General features: G+C 36.0%; 1 protein-coding gene across 1 annotated transcript in view; it reads left to right on the top strand.

The window, feature by feature from the left end:
- Window positions 1-13728, top strand: part of PCDH15 (protocadherin related 15) — a 1038229-nt gene that overhangs the window by 138912 nt on the left and 885589 nt on the right. Inside the window, exon 2 of the mRNA XM_061402659.1 lies at window positions 5895-6013. Coding sequence (XP_061258643.1) covers window positions 5923-6013 — 91 coding nt within the window. The 5' untranslated portion in view covers window positions 5895-5922. The remainder of the gene's footprint in view (window positions 1-5894; window positions 6014-13728) is intronic.

The following is a 13728-nucleotide window of genomic DNA, read 5'->3' on the forward strand; positions in this document are numbered from 1 at the left end:
ACTTTGATTCCATTAGATTGAGATTGTATGTATGCATATTGAATTGTGTCAGATGGGGTGAAGAGAGGAGGAAGGGAGGTAGGGAAGGAGTGTATATATATATATATTTGAAATAAATGCACATATATATATTATCAATGCACACAGAAAGAGTACACACAAATATACATTTAAAAGTGAAAACGGAAGACAGCATTTTATATATATATATATATATGTGTGTGTGTGTGTGTGTGTGTGTATGTATATATAAAGTAGAAAAAAGAACCCCAGTGCAATGCAGGAGACAAAGGAGATGCAGAGTCGATCCCTGGGTCAGGAAGATCCCCTGGTAGGAAATGGCAACCCACTCCAGTACTTTTTGCCTGGAAAATCCCACAGACAGAGGAGGCTGATGGGCTACAGTCCATGGAGTCGCAAAGAGTCAGAATGAAGTGACAGCATATGCTCAGATGCTCATGCGTGCACACACACCACATGTATTATGAATGCTCATATATGTAGATATGTATACACATATATTTATATATTATGAATGCGCCATAGAAAGTGAACACGAACAAATATACATTTTAAAGTGAACAGCAATAAAGGTAAACTCAGGCACTGTGGCACGTCAGACTGTAAGCTCCATCAAAGATTAGGCAAGTCTGGTTAGTTTGGGCCAGGTTGGAGAGGTGCCTTAGCTCTCACAGTGCCTGATGAAAACACAGGTGACTTTTCTGTCGGGGGCAATCTGGCCATTTCTGTCCTTGCAACAGAATTAAGCTAATGAATAAAAAGATATATATATAGGATCAATATTTATTTATATATAGTATACATGAAATATTTATATTCATATTACACCTTTATTCATAAAAACTATGTAAATAAATATTTATTTTAACTTTATACTATATATATAAATATATATATTTATTTATTTATTCCTGGGTTTTTATGAATAAAGGTGTAATATGAATATAAATATTTCAATGTATTTTATTCTTCAAAAAATAAAATATATTTTCTACTTTGCATATATACTTTTATAAGGATAGTATATTTTATAAATGTGACATGCATGTGTGCATGGTTATTTGCTCAATTGTGTCTGACTCTTTGAGACCCTGTGGACTATATAGTGCACCAGACTCCTCTGTCCATTGGATTCTCTAGGCAAAATACAAGAGTAGTTAGCCATTCCTTTTCTCAGAGGATCTTCCCAACCCAGAGATCGAACCCAGGTCTCTTGCATTGCAGGCAGATTCTTTACTGTCTGAGCCACCAGGGTAGTCCTAAACATAAATATATTAATATATATTTAATAAAATATATTAAAATTATAGGAAGAGATAAATAGAAAAAGAGAATAGATCATAAAGGCTCTGAAATGTTATTTTTTTAAAGTGCATATTACAAAGAAAAAAGATAAAGATTGACTCATCAGGTCATGCTTATGAATGATAACTATTTTCTCTAGCGATGAAGACCTTCTTGTTTATTCCCACAACAGTGAAGTAAAAGAAAGATTTTCCACCAAGCAGTAAGGAAATTCATATATGGTGTGGTCAGATGTGGTGACTTTGGAAAGGCTTGTATTTTAAATTTCATAGCTAAGGGTGCTTTAAAAGAGAGTTTGCATATTCTAGGAAGTAAATAGTATAAATTTTCTATAAGCAGTATAAAAGTAACAAGTTTTGTTATTATAACTCTATCTAGATGTTGTCAGTGATAGCAAAGTACCAAAGTGTGACTGAACAGACTGTTGAAGGGCGAAATGCTTATGTTCCTCTCTCAGCTCCCTGGGAGATTCCAGCTTCCTTCCTGACGCAATGCTGATGTGGGATTTCTCATCATGGTGTTGATATCCACACTTTGATACATCAAAGAAATTAGTGGTTTTTCATGTAGCAGTCAGGGCAGAGCCTTAAAAAAAGGAGTTAGCATTTTCAAAAATGTACCAGAGGGAAAACCGCTGTTAACCTTGGCTGCTTTTGCCATGTGTCACCACAACCAACCCAGACTCCAGAAGGCAGGGATCAGCAGGTAAAGAGTAGAGCACTGTGTACTGACAGACTTTGCATTTATACTTTAAAGTGAAAGGCCTTTTATTTACCTCCCTCCAAGAGATGAACAGTAATCTACCCTCAAGGTACTAGATACCATCACGGGTGCTTTCAGTTAGGATTATTGAAATAGTTATGCTTTCCTTGTCAAATTTTTCTGCAGGTGTGTTAATGGAATGCAATTATTTGTTTCATATAACCTTACTCCATTTTCTGAATGTAAGACTCATAGAAGCAGGGATATGCATTTTTTTTAATTGATAAGTTCCATCTGTCAATTAGAGTGAGTGGTACCTCATAGACCCTCCATAAATGCTTGTTGAATAATTGAATTCCTGAGAATATTCACTGCCAGAGAAATGAATATGAATTGTATCTGGTAGCTCTATCATACAAATAATGTGAAACTCAAAATCAATATATTGTGTCTTTAGTAATAATAGTAAAATATTCCAAAGACTACAGAAAATATATAGTAAATACCATGAAACTGAAACCACTTATGTGTAAGATTATTACATAATTGGAAACTGTGCTTTTCCCCCCGGTATTATTGACAGTAGAATACTACAGATAACCCTTGAACAACATGGGTTTGTACAGCACAGGTTCACTTTTATCTGTGTTTTTTTTTTTCAGTAAAATTAGCATCTATAATTTTATTTTGCAAATCTTTAAGTGTGGGGAAAAATTTGTGTTTGATTAGGGAATCACAATGTGTGTAGTGTGCTAAGTTGCTTCACTCATGTCCGACTCTTTGTGATCCTGTGGACTGTAGCCCACCAGGCTCTTCTGTCCATGGGATTCTCCAGGCAAGAATACTAGAGTGCTTTGCCATGCCCTCCTCAAGGGTATCTTCCCAGTCCAGGGATTGAACCCACGTCTTTTATGTCTCCTGCATTGGCAGGCGGGTTCTTTACCACCAACACCAGTTGGGAAGCCCAGGAATCACAATACATGGACTGAGAGCAGCCTAGAGTCTTGATTCTATCCAAACTGTTTTAGCTTACTGCTTTTGGGTAAGTCATTTGATGCAGAGATATTTGGATTTTTGGTTGGAGGAAGGGGGATGATTGGTGCTCCTAACCCCTAAGTTGTTCAAGGATCAACTGTGTTTTCAAATCACTATTGCAACACCATGTCTTTATTAACTATAACAGTGTTGAATATGGTAGTCAATCATCTCGAAAAAAACAAGTACAATGACATTATTTATAGGTCAGCTACATTTCTTTTTAGAATCGAGCATGGTCTAGGTTTATAGGGCCTAGTATTACTGACCAAGCAGATCTGGAGGGAAATTTTCCACTCAAGGAACAAGGCAGTGTTCAATATGGAATTTATAATAAACGGAATTTATAATAAAAGTACAATACTATTTTAGAGTATTGTTTGAAGGCACCTGTAAGAACTTTGCCTGCAATTCTAGAGAGTGTAAAATTAGTAAAGAAAATGGATATTGCTTTTTTTTAAAGTTTTTTTCTAATATCATTTAAGTGTTTTCCCTTTATTTTTAAAATTTAAAAACTATTTTTTGTTTCTTAATGTTGTAACATTTCTTTAGAAAAAGAGGAATTGAAGCCGGTATTTGCACAAATCTTATATGTACTTCAGGTTTGGGAAGAAGCATGCACTATTTCTCCTTAGTATACAGGAAAGAAATGCAGCAAGCTATTCTGGGCCTCCATGCAGTTTGAAACTAGAACCATGTTCTCTCTTGAAATTTTTTTTGTCCTTTTTTGTAATGGAATGAGCAGAAATTTCAAGCTTACAAACTTCACCACAACTTCAGCCACTCATGAGATTGTAACCATGAGCGTGTGAGTATATCCTTTCCTCCACAGAGTGGAGACAATAATACCTACCTTAGAGGTTTCACTCAAGATGAGTTGAGAAAATCTATGTTTAACCACTTTGAAGACTTCATAGATGCTGAATCAAAAACACTCATGTTAAGCTTTGTGGAGTGCTCACTCTGAGGTATTCTAAGCATGTATTTATAGCCGTTTATTTAATCCTCCAAACAAATGTATGAGGTAGGCACTATTGTATCTCCATGTTAATAATGAGGTAAGTGAGACAGAGATGCTATTTCATTTGCTCTGTCATAATGGGAGTTGAAGAACTTGAATTTAAAAAGAAGCCTCACTCTAATAAACTGCTCTTAAAATGACTAGCATTTGCCAATTTTATTTTTTCCTTTCCTGCAATAAACATGCATTGTTATAGTTGCTTGATATTTAATGATGGGCTCTATCTTTGTCTAGAAGTTATAAAAGTAGAAGCTGAGTTCTTTACCAGTTAGAGGGGGGAAATATGTGAGAGTTAGATAAAAAGAACACTCTTTTTATTAAGATGAAGAAACACAGAAGAATAGATTCCATTTTAGAAGGTCTATGATCTAGTTCTGTGACTTGAAATCTATGGACCACGGATTCCGTGATTATGGGCTTCCCTGGTGGCTCAGACGGTAAAGCATCTGTCCACAATGTGGGAGACCTGGGTTTGGTCCCTGAGTTGGGAAGACCCCTGGAGAAGGAAATTGCAACCCACTCCAGTACTCTTGCCTGGAGAATCCCATGGATGCAGGAGCCTGGTAGGCTACAGTCTATGGGGTTGCAAAGAGTTGGACATGACTAAGCAACTTCACTTTCACTTTCATTCCATGAATAAAAATTGTTTGAGCTTGTAATCTTAATATAATTTTAAATAAATTACGTATTTTGCAGGCTATTGTGCAAATAAACCTTATAAAATGCACAAAAATAAAGCAGAAATATAAATTTAACAAAATATATGCAAAAATAAAATTCAAATTATTTCCTTTGTGCATTCTGAAGGACCTTACCCATAAGTAGTTTCATAGAGAGAATCCCTGTCAGGAGTTGTAAACTGAAGGACCTTAGAAGACAGTATGACCTGCCAGAAGCTTTTAGTCATTAAAAAGTTTTGGACAACCATCTAAACACTCAGCAGTCTCATGTGGAAATTTGAAATTTACCATGGGAAACAGAAATGTATCATGTTCTGGAAAATCAGAAGACTCAGTAACGCTGGTTTACATTCCCACATTTCTCCAGAAAAACCCTGCACTTTCCAATCTATCACGGCCTTCATGGCCTCTCTTGCCCCTTTAGGCTAATTCATTTTTTCTTTTCTGATGGAGATAGAAAACTGGCCCATCTGCTCACAGGCCCCTAACACCTCATTCAATTTCTTTATTTACTGGCAGATTGCAAAGAAAAACAAAAGAATTAAAATGAAATTAATGCAAATGCTTCCAAAGACAGATGTGGTAAAAACTGACGGCTTATTCTTAGTCTTTATGACATAGTTAAGTCAATCTCTTGTCACTCTACTAAAAATGAATTTCTGTTTTGATGATGGGTTTTTCTACGTAATTCCATAAGACAAATGGCTACTGAAATTTTATGTAGGACACCAACAGCTTAACATCTTAAGTAATTGCAAAAATTTACATGTTATAATTGAATTGTTCTATACCTAAGATAAATCCAGTGACTTAAACTGATTGACATTTGAATCACTCACAGGGTCTCAATTTTAAAGATGCTCTAATGTCATCAGTATGTTAACATCTCAACTTACTTGCTTACAAAGTAAATAACAGAATGGATGTCTTTTCTTAGAGATTGCTCATCTGCAAACTCATGTAGATGAGTTCTAGTACATTAAACAATTATGCTACTTTGATAATGGATAGTGTGGCACAGGTAATTAACTATGAAGTCATTAAGGCTTTTCTGTGCTGTGACAGGTGTGTTTACCTATAACAGATTAATGAACTTGTCAAATATTTCTTTTTCCCTCTTTCTATTTCAGATCAACCTTGTGTGGAATTCGACAGAAGATGTTCCAACAGTTTTCTCTCTGGAAATGGTTCGTTTCAGGGATTATCCTTGGTTGTCTCTTCACAGTCTGCTTGGGCCAATATGATGACGGTAAGTGTGCTTTTACTCTGACCTTTAGTGTTAGCCAGGATTTCTATGGAAAATGCAGCACATCATAGAAATGAATAATGCTAATTTGTAGTTCATTTTTAAAAGTTGGCGACTCCTTGCAATAATTTAATTAAAATAATCTTAACAAAAGTAACATCTGATGCACTTTGTTTCTTAATAAGGATTGCAATATGGTAGAAAATCCAGTGTTCAACCTCTATTTGAACACTTACATGTTCTCACTAAAATAACGCCGAACTGTTATAAACAACATGAAATTCTATTTGCTAACCATTAGACAAACACAAACAGTAGCCTTGGATAAAATTAGGAATGTGAAAAATACCAAAATTCCCTATGAGAAGAGATCTCTGAAGGGGTCAAAGGTGGATGTCATAAATGATTTTTGCACTTAAATTGGGGGGTTTCATGCCCTCACTATTTTATTTGGAAAGAGTGAAAAAGTGTAAAAGACTTGGCATTAGACTTTGAGTCACTCCTTGATAGTAACTCAGTCATTTGATAAAAATACATTAGTCATCAAGCTCTATGGAACCATTTAACATGTTATATCTGCAATGGCCCAAATGTACCTGTCTTAGATATTTCAGTATTGACGGCGTCTGTCTTTGAATACTACTTAATGGAACTGTGAATCTCTCTGTCTAACAGAAGAAAAATGGATAAATTTTCCCATCCTAGAAGTTCCCTATTCAAGACAAATGTGTTGTTCTGTTATTATTATTATGCTTATTACTTTTACTAGTCATCTGTTGTTGTCATGTTACCTATTTGCTCTTAGAGACATCAAAGATTGTGATTTTTGTATGTTTTTTGTGAGCTTTGCTTGGCTAAATTAAATAATCTCATGATAGATGAATGAATTTGACTTTATCCCTCATACAGTGTTCAAATTATATACATATTAAAGCATTCTCGGTCCTCCATAGTTAGAAAATCATGCCTCTAGGGATTTGCAGAATAATTCACAATATCAACTATTTTCATAAAGTCAACAGCCTAATCCCTTGGAAAGTTCAGCTAATTAGCACAGTGTTTACTTCAAGTACATCTGAACTTAATGTCCCTGTCATTGCCATTTATAAGGATTGTGAGTCTCCAGTCTAACAACAAAGTTAAAAGTGTAGTAAGAAATAAATAATGTAATTGCTACTTTAAAGCAAAAATAAAAATCAATGGAACTTAAAAATGCATGACTTTAAAGTAAAATAATACATTTTAATTTATGCCTCAAGAATAGATGGCAAATCAGTGTGTTAATATTTCTTCATGCCATAAGGCATTCTATTTTTATTCATAGTGTTTACACTGAGATGGAAGGACTGTCATTGCTCATATTAGACTTTCACAAACCCTGTACTTTTTAGCAATGTAATTTAGGTTATTGGGGGAAATCATCCCTGGTTTAACCTGTAATGCTATAAATTAGCTTCTTTAATAAGTTCATTTCAGCTCTTGGTCTCTCTAAATGTGCTTGTATTGATAGCCCCCGAAATAAGATCATCAGGTCACCACTGACCATGAAGTAACTTTCTGAAGAAGAGTATAGCTTCACACCTGCCAAGTTAGATTTCACAGTAAGGCTGCCCCTTCACTGCCCTCATGGAAAACCTTCCAGCCACACTTAGAAAGCCTTTTTAGTTCTTTCCTCCTGGAGATAAGTTGCTAAACACCTAGGAAGACTGAAAGATCAGAACTGTGGCAAAGAAACAAAAATTTTGTATAGTTTTTTTTATAGAGGTTTCTCAACTTTCTGTGCTTTTCAGCATTCCTTCCATACTTGCATCCTCTGATGCCCCCTCAGAAGTAATAACACATCCCTGTAGGTCACCTACTTCTCTCTGGTCTCCCTCAGTAAGGGACTCTGACATCACTTTTATTTTATTGTTCATGAAAACGGTTTTCACAGCTACTGCTTTTTAAAATCCCTATTAAAGTTTGAGAACACATGATGCAGGAATGAAATCAGGAGTAAACAAAGCATGGCTAACGCACAAAATAACAAAACTGAAATATGTGATATGGATTTCTCGAGCCAGTTTTTCTTATCCAAATGCTTGAGAATGCAGGTATGGGTTAGACCAAAGGAAAATGTAGTGATAATCCTAATCGTGACAGAAATGTGTGAAAAAAAGTTTAAGAGGTTTACTGGTTGGATTTACTGGTTAGAGTAGCCTATCTGATAGTTGACACCTTACTTCTATCCATAGTTAGGATCTAAGACAGAGAAATATGAAGGTGGAAAAATTTTAAATACCCTAAGGCTATTATAGTATAGCAGTTTATATTTTTCTTATGTTAAAGAATAGAATTCTCCTGGACTTTCAAATAAAAGGTTTCCTGTGTTTATTCTGTGTATTTCCTTACTTAGGCATATGGAAGTTGGAAGGAAAAAATACTGTTTATTCAAGAAATATTTTATCATGAAATGGAATATTCTAGTATTATCCACATGTGTGAATCAGCTTCTAAGAAAAGTTTACTGCATAATAGTTGTTTTCAAAATGTTCTTACTTAAGAAATTGGGCACATTTTTGAGTCATTCAGTGTTTCTCAAATTGTTAGGGTAAGTTTTTAGATTCAATAATAAAATTTGCAGATGACCTATTTGTAATGAAGATTCCATTTGTTTGATAACTGCAGATTTAAGAAAGAATAAATGCATAATTGAGATTGATAGTATTAAATTAAATTTTAAAAGTCAGAATTTAGCTAGCCAGTAGAATATTGGAAAACATAATTGATTTATAGTTTTAGTAGCCAATCTAGCCCAATATGAAAGTATTAGGATTGATATTTTAGCATACAGTTTAATTCATTATCAGTCCTGACAGTTTTATTGAAATGGGAACATGTGCTGTGATCCCAAATCGAATGTGGGGAGCCTGCACAGGAGATGCCATTGGAAGCAGAGGAGGCAGGGCTATCTGCTAAATTATGTATTATGTGGGATAAAAGATATTAAGACCATATTCTTTATTCTACCATGTTATTCACAGTGAGGTAAAAAACCAAGTTGTCCATGGGGTTTGTGTTTTTTATTTTGTTTTGATTTTGAATGAATTAGTGAATTATGAAAGGGAGGGAAAGAAGGGGAGGAAGGAAGGAAAGTGGTATATAAGGGGTAAGTTTTGTTTTCATTTTTTATTACTTTCTTTGCATTTTCAGATTGTCCATATTGACTACCATGATGCTACCATGATCAGATAGGAAAAGTATTTCTTTAAAAACAACCATATATCAAAGCATTATAACTAACTTTGAATCAAAGTGTAGGAGTGTTAGAGAGGCTATAAAAGAATATATGTGCCAATGAGTGTGTGAGTGTGTGTGTGTGTGTGAGAGAGAGAGAGAGAATTAGAAAGAGATTACCTAAGTGTGTGCAGACCATGAAAGTCAACATAAGTTTGTTTTGTTTTGTTTTTTAAGGAAAGGGTTCTCCCTGACTGCTCAGGCTTTCAGCCTGGAAGCCGAAAATCTTCCATCCTGCCCTTGAACTATTATGTAACTTGGCATATATCTATGATGTGAATGAAATCCTTATGTACTGCACAACCAGAGCAACTGTCTGAAGAGATGCTGTTTACAATCTCAAAAAGTCATATATTAATACTTCCTAAGGCTATTTTCGTATTAAAAATAACTTTCTGAAACTCACTTTCATGTAGTTGAATACACTATCTGACATATCACCAGTGTTCACTAAAATATTTTTTATATTTATTTCTATCGTTACTTCTAATTGTGTATAAATAATTGTTTCTTTTTATATGTTTATATATATATATACATATATATATGTATATATATATATATATAAAATGAGTACTTTGTGCTCCTGCGCACAATTTATATATACTTCCCTTATATCTGTTCATATTTACTGAACACCTTGAAGACTCCCTTGGTGGCTCAGATGGTAAAGAACCTGCCTGCAATGCAGGAGACACAAGTTCAATTCCTGGATTGGAAAGATCCCCTGTAAAAGGGAATGGCAACTCACTCTAGTATTCTTGCCTGGAAAATTCCATGGACAGAGGAGCCTGGCAGGCTATAGCCCATGGGGTTGTAAAGAGTTGGTCATGATTGAGCAACTAACACTTTCACTTCTTTGAAGATTTAACTTTGTTAAACTGCATTTTATTTTATTGTTATTATTTTGGCTGTATTAGGTCTTCACTGTGGCATGAGCACTCTTCACTGAGGCTCATGGACTTCCTCTGGTTGCAGAGCACTGATTCTAGAGTGTGCAGGCTCAGAGGTTGCAGCACATGGGTTTAGTTGCCCCATGGTATATGGGATATTAGTTTTCTAACCAGGGATAGAACTCTTTTTGCCTGCATTGAAAGGTGGATCCTTAACCACTGGACCAACTGGGAAGTCCCCATTTTATTTTTCAAAGTATTAATGATTATATTTTTTCCTTGGAGGGCTTATTAATTCAAATGAACCCTGGAATGAAAATTGAGGAACATTTCCAGGTGTATTGTTATGCTTGTTAGGTAATCCATTAATCCATGGAAAGTCGGTGATGAGATAGATATGTCATCATTAAAGGTATGCTGCTGCTGCTGCTGCTAAGTCGCTTCAGTCGTGTCCCACTCTGTGTGACCCCATAGATGGCAACCCACCAGGCTCCCCCATCCCTGGGATTCTCCAGGCAAGAGCCACTGGAGTGGATTGCCATTTCCTTCTCCAATGCATGAAAGTGAAAAGTAAAAACGAAGTCGCTCAGTTGTGTCCGACTCTTAGCGACCCCATGGACTGCAGCCCACTAGGCTCCTCCATCCATGGGATTTTCCAGACAAGAGTACTGGAGTGGGGTGCCATTGCCTTATCTGATTAAAGGTATAGACATATTTTAATGTCTGAGACTAAAATCTTCTAAGATCTGACATTTGAGCCTGAAAACTTCATTTTTATCAAGTATGTCTAGAGGTCAAAAAGTAGAGTGACAATGGTTTATACTAATAAACTTAAAAGAGAATGACATACAATGCTGCTGCTGCTGCTGCTAAGTCGCTTCAGTCGTGTCCGACTCTGTGCGACCCCAGAGATGGCAGCCCACCCATCCCTGTGATTCTCCAGGCAAAAACACTGGAGTGGGTTGCCATTTCCTTCTCCAATGCATGAAAGTGAAAAGTGAAAGTGAAGTTGCGCAGTCGTGTCCGACTCTTAGCAACCCCATGGACTGCAGCCCATCAGGCTGCTCCTTCCATGGGATTTTCCAGGCAAGAGTACTGGAGTGGGGTGCCATTGCCTTCTCCAATTACAATGCTAATAATAGCATTATAAGGAAAATAAAACCACCCAAAGAGCTGAAACATTTATGTTTCTTAGAGTGATGTTTTCCCCCTTTAGATACCTTAAGAAGAACTGGCTACATAAACTGAACACTTCTGCAAGAAGAATTAAAAAATCTTAATTGTTCATGTTTCCAGACTATTACAGACTATCACATAGGGCACCATTATAGCAATATCCTTGCCTCATGGACTGTACTGATCTATTTGTGGGATACACATGGTCCCTCTAGTATTATTCTGGAAATGTTTGTAAATTTTCTTTTTTTTCAGTTTGCTATTTCAAAGTTTAGTTCAGGTCATCTTCCTCTTGTTAACATTGTATTTCTCTGAACATCAGCTCAGTTTAGTCCCTCAGTCATGTCCGACTCTGCAACCCCATGGACTGCAGCACTCCAGGCTTCCCTGTCCATCACCAACTCCCAGAGCCAACTCAAACTGGTATCTGTCACATCAGTGATGCCATCCAACCATCTCATCCTCTGTTGTCCTCTTCTTCTCTCGCTTTCAATCTTTCCCAGCATCAGGGTCTTTTCCAATGAGTTGGCTCTTCACATTAGGTGGCCAAAGTGTTGAGTTTCAGCTTCCAATGAATATAAGGACTGATTTTATTTCTCTGAACATAGTACAATACAATAGTTTCTTTTGAATCTGTTTCAATTATAATTAAAGATGATTAATGGAGACTACACCTAAGTAATTTTCAATGAACTTGATTGTCTCTGAAACATCTTTCATTTAAATATTATTTCTTAATTATAGGCAGCACACATTTCTTAATTTCTTAAAGGCAGCACACATCGAGAGAAATTGAACAATATACATGCACACACTCATACATAATAGATAACACATTTTGAAACCACACAGCATATATTTTATGCAAATTTTAATCTTAATATAATAAAGGCATATTTTCTTATCTACCCCTTTCAGTTTTTCCATCTTACAGAGTGTATTTTTATTCAGAGATGTTAAATTCAAGTTTTCAGAGTAATTTTGTTGTTTTTTCTACAGGCTGAGTTTTTAAATTCTGAGTGTTTGTCATTTTTTCTTGAAGCTTTATAAACTTTTGGAGATATATATATATATATATATGCCATCTAGATTATGTTATTATGGGATATTTAGATTAATATGCCAAGAAACAGCACTTTCAGTGCTTTGCTGTTGTTGTTCAGTCACTGAGTCATCTCCGACTCTTTTTGACCCTATGGACTGCAGTGCACCAGGCTTCCTTGTCCTTCACCATCTCCTTCGCCATCCTCTGTTGTTCCCTTCTCCTGCCTTCAAAATTTCCCAGCATTAAGGTCTTTTCCAATGAGTTGGCCTCTTTGCATCAATTGGCCAAAATACTGGAACTTCAGCATCAGTCTTTCCAATGAATATTCAGGACTGATTTCCTTTAGAATGGACTGGTTTGATCTCCTTGCAGCCCAAGGATTCTGAAGAGTCTTCTCCAACACCACAGTTCAAAAGCATCAATTCTTCAACACTCAGCCTTCTTTACGGTACAACTCTCACACCTGTACTTACTCCAGTAAAATTTTCTAAATTTCATTTCTAAATGTCTAAATTTCATTTCCAGATAAAAGCTTGGCTGTGTCTTCTGCTTTAGTTTGTACCCACACTTGGATTTCTTATTTCCTCTTTTTTGAAGGTGAGCAATCTTGTAGGTCCTGTACCTCCAAATTGGATTTTGTTTTAGGGCAGAGGTTTGAAAGGGCATATATCTTTTCTTGTTTCAGCAACGATTTCTCAGAAGCAAGTTCAAAAATGTTAACTTTGTAACTTCTCTATATCTGACCCTTTGCCTAGAAGGATTGCTTCAGTAGTCTCTCTGAACACTAGTAATAGGCTCGGTTAAAGCCCACCTGTACATACTGGGAGCCAGAGAGCTGAAGAGTCCAAAAACTAAATACATAAATAACCTCTGAGAAACATAAGAACAATTAGTGTACTTTTTTCTCTGTGCTAATGCATACACACATCCACACCCCAAAAATGTTATTTCCAAGGTAACTTAGAATTGCTGCTGCTGCTGCTGCTAAGTCACATCAGTTGTGTCCGAATCTGTACGACCCCATGGACTGCAGCCTTCCAGGCTTCTCCGTCCATGGGATTGTCCAGGCAAGGGTACTGGAGTGGGGTGCCATTGCCTTCTCTGTAGAATAGCTAAGTACTGATATTTCAGATACTTTCATTTGTCCTGTTGAGAAAGGGAAAGAAGTAGGTCTAATTCACTATATAAGTAATACAATACAATTATCGATCACCAGTAGGGTAAATGGTTCCCTCTCTAGTTCTAACAACCTTAAAAACATGAACTCATTGAAACATAAAATACTCACATCCAAATTGTGTGAGAAGGTAGAATCCATTTTAACTGTT

The sequence above is a fragment of the Bos javanicus genome, chromosome 26 (assembly GCF_032452875.1).
Source record: "Bos javanicus breed banteng chromosome 26, ARS-OSU_banteng_1.0, whole genome shotgun sequence".
NCBI lineage: Eukaryota > Metazoa > Chordata > Mammalia > Artiodactyla > Bovidae > Bos > Bos javanicus.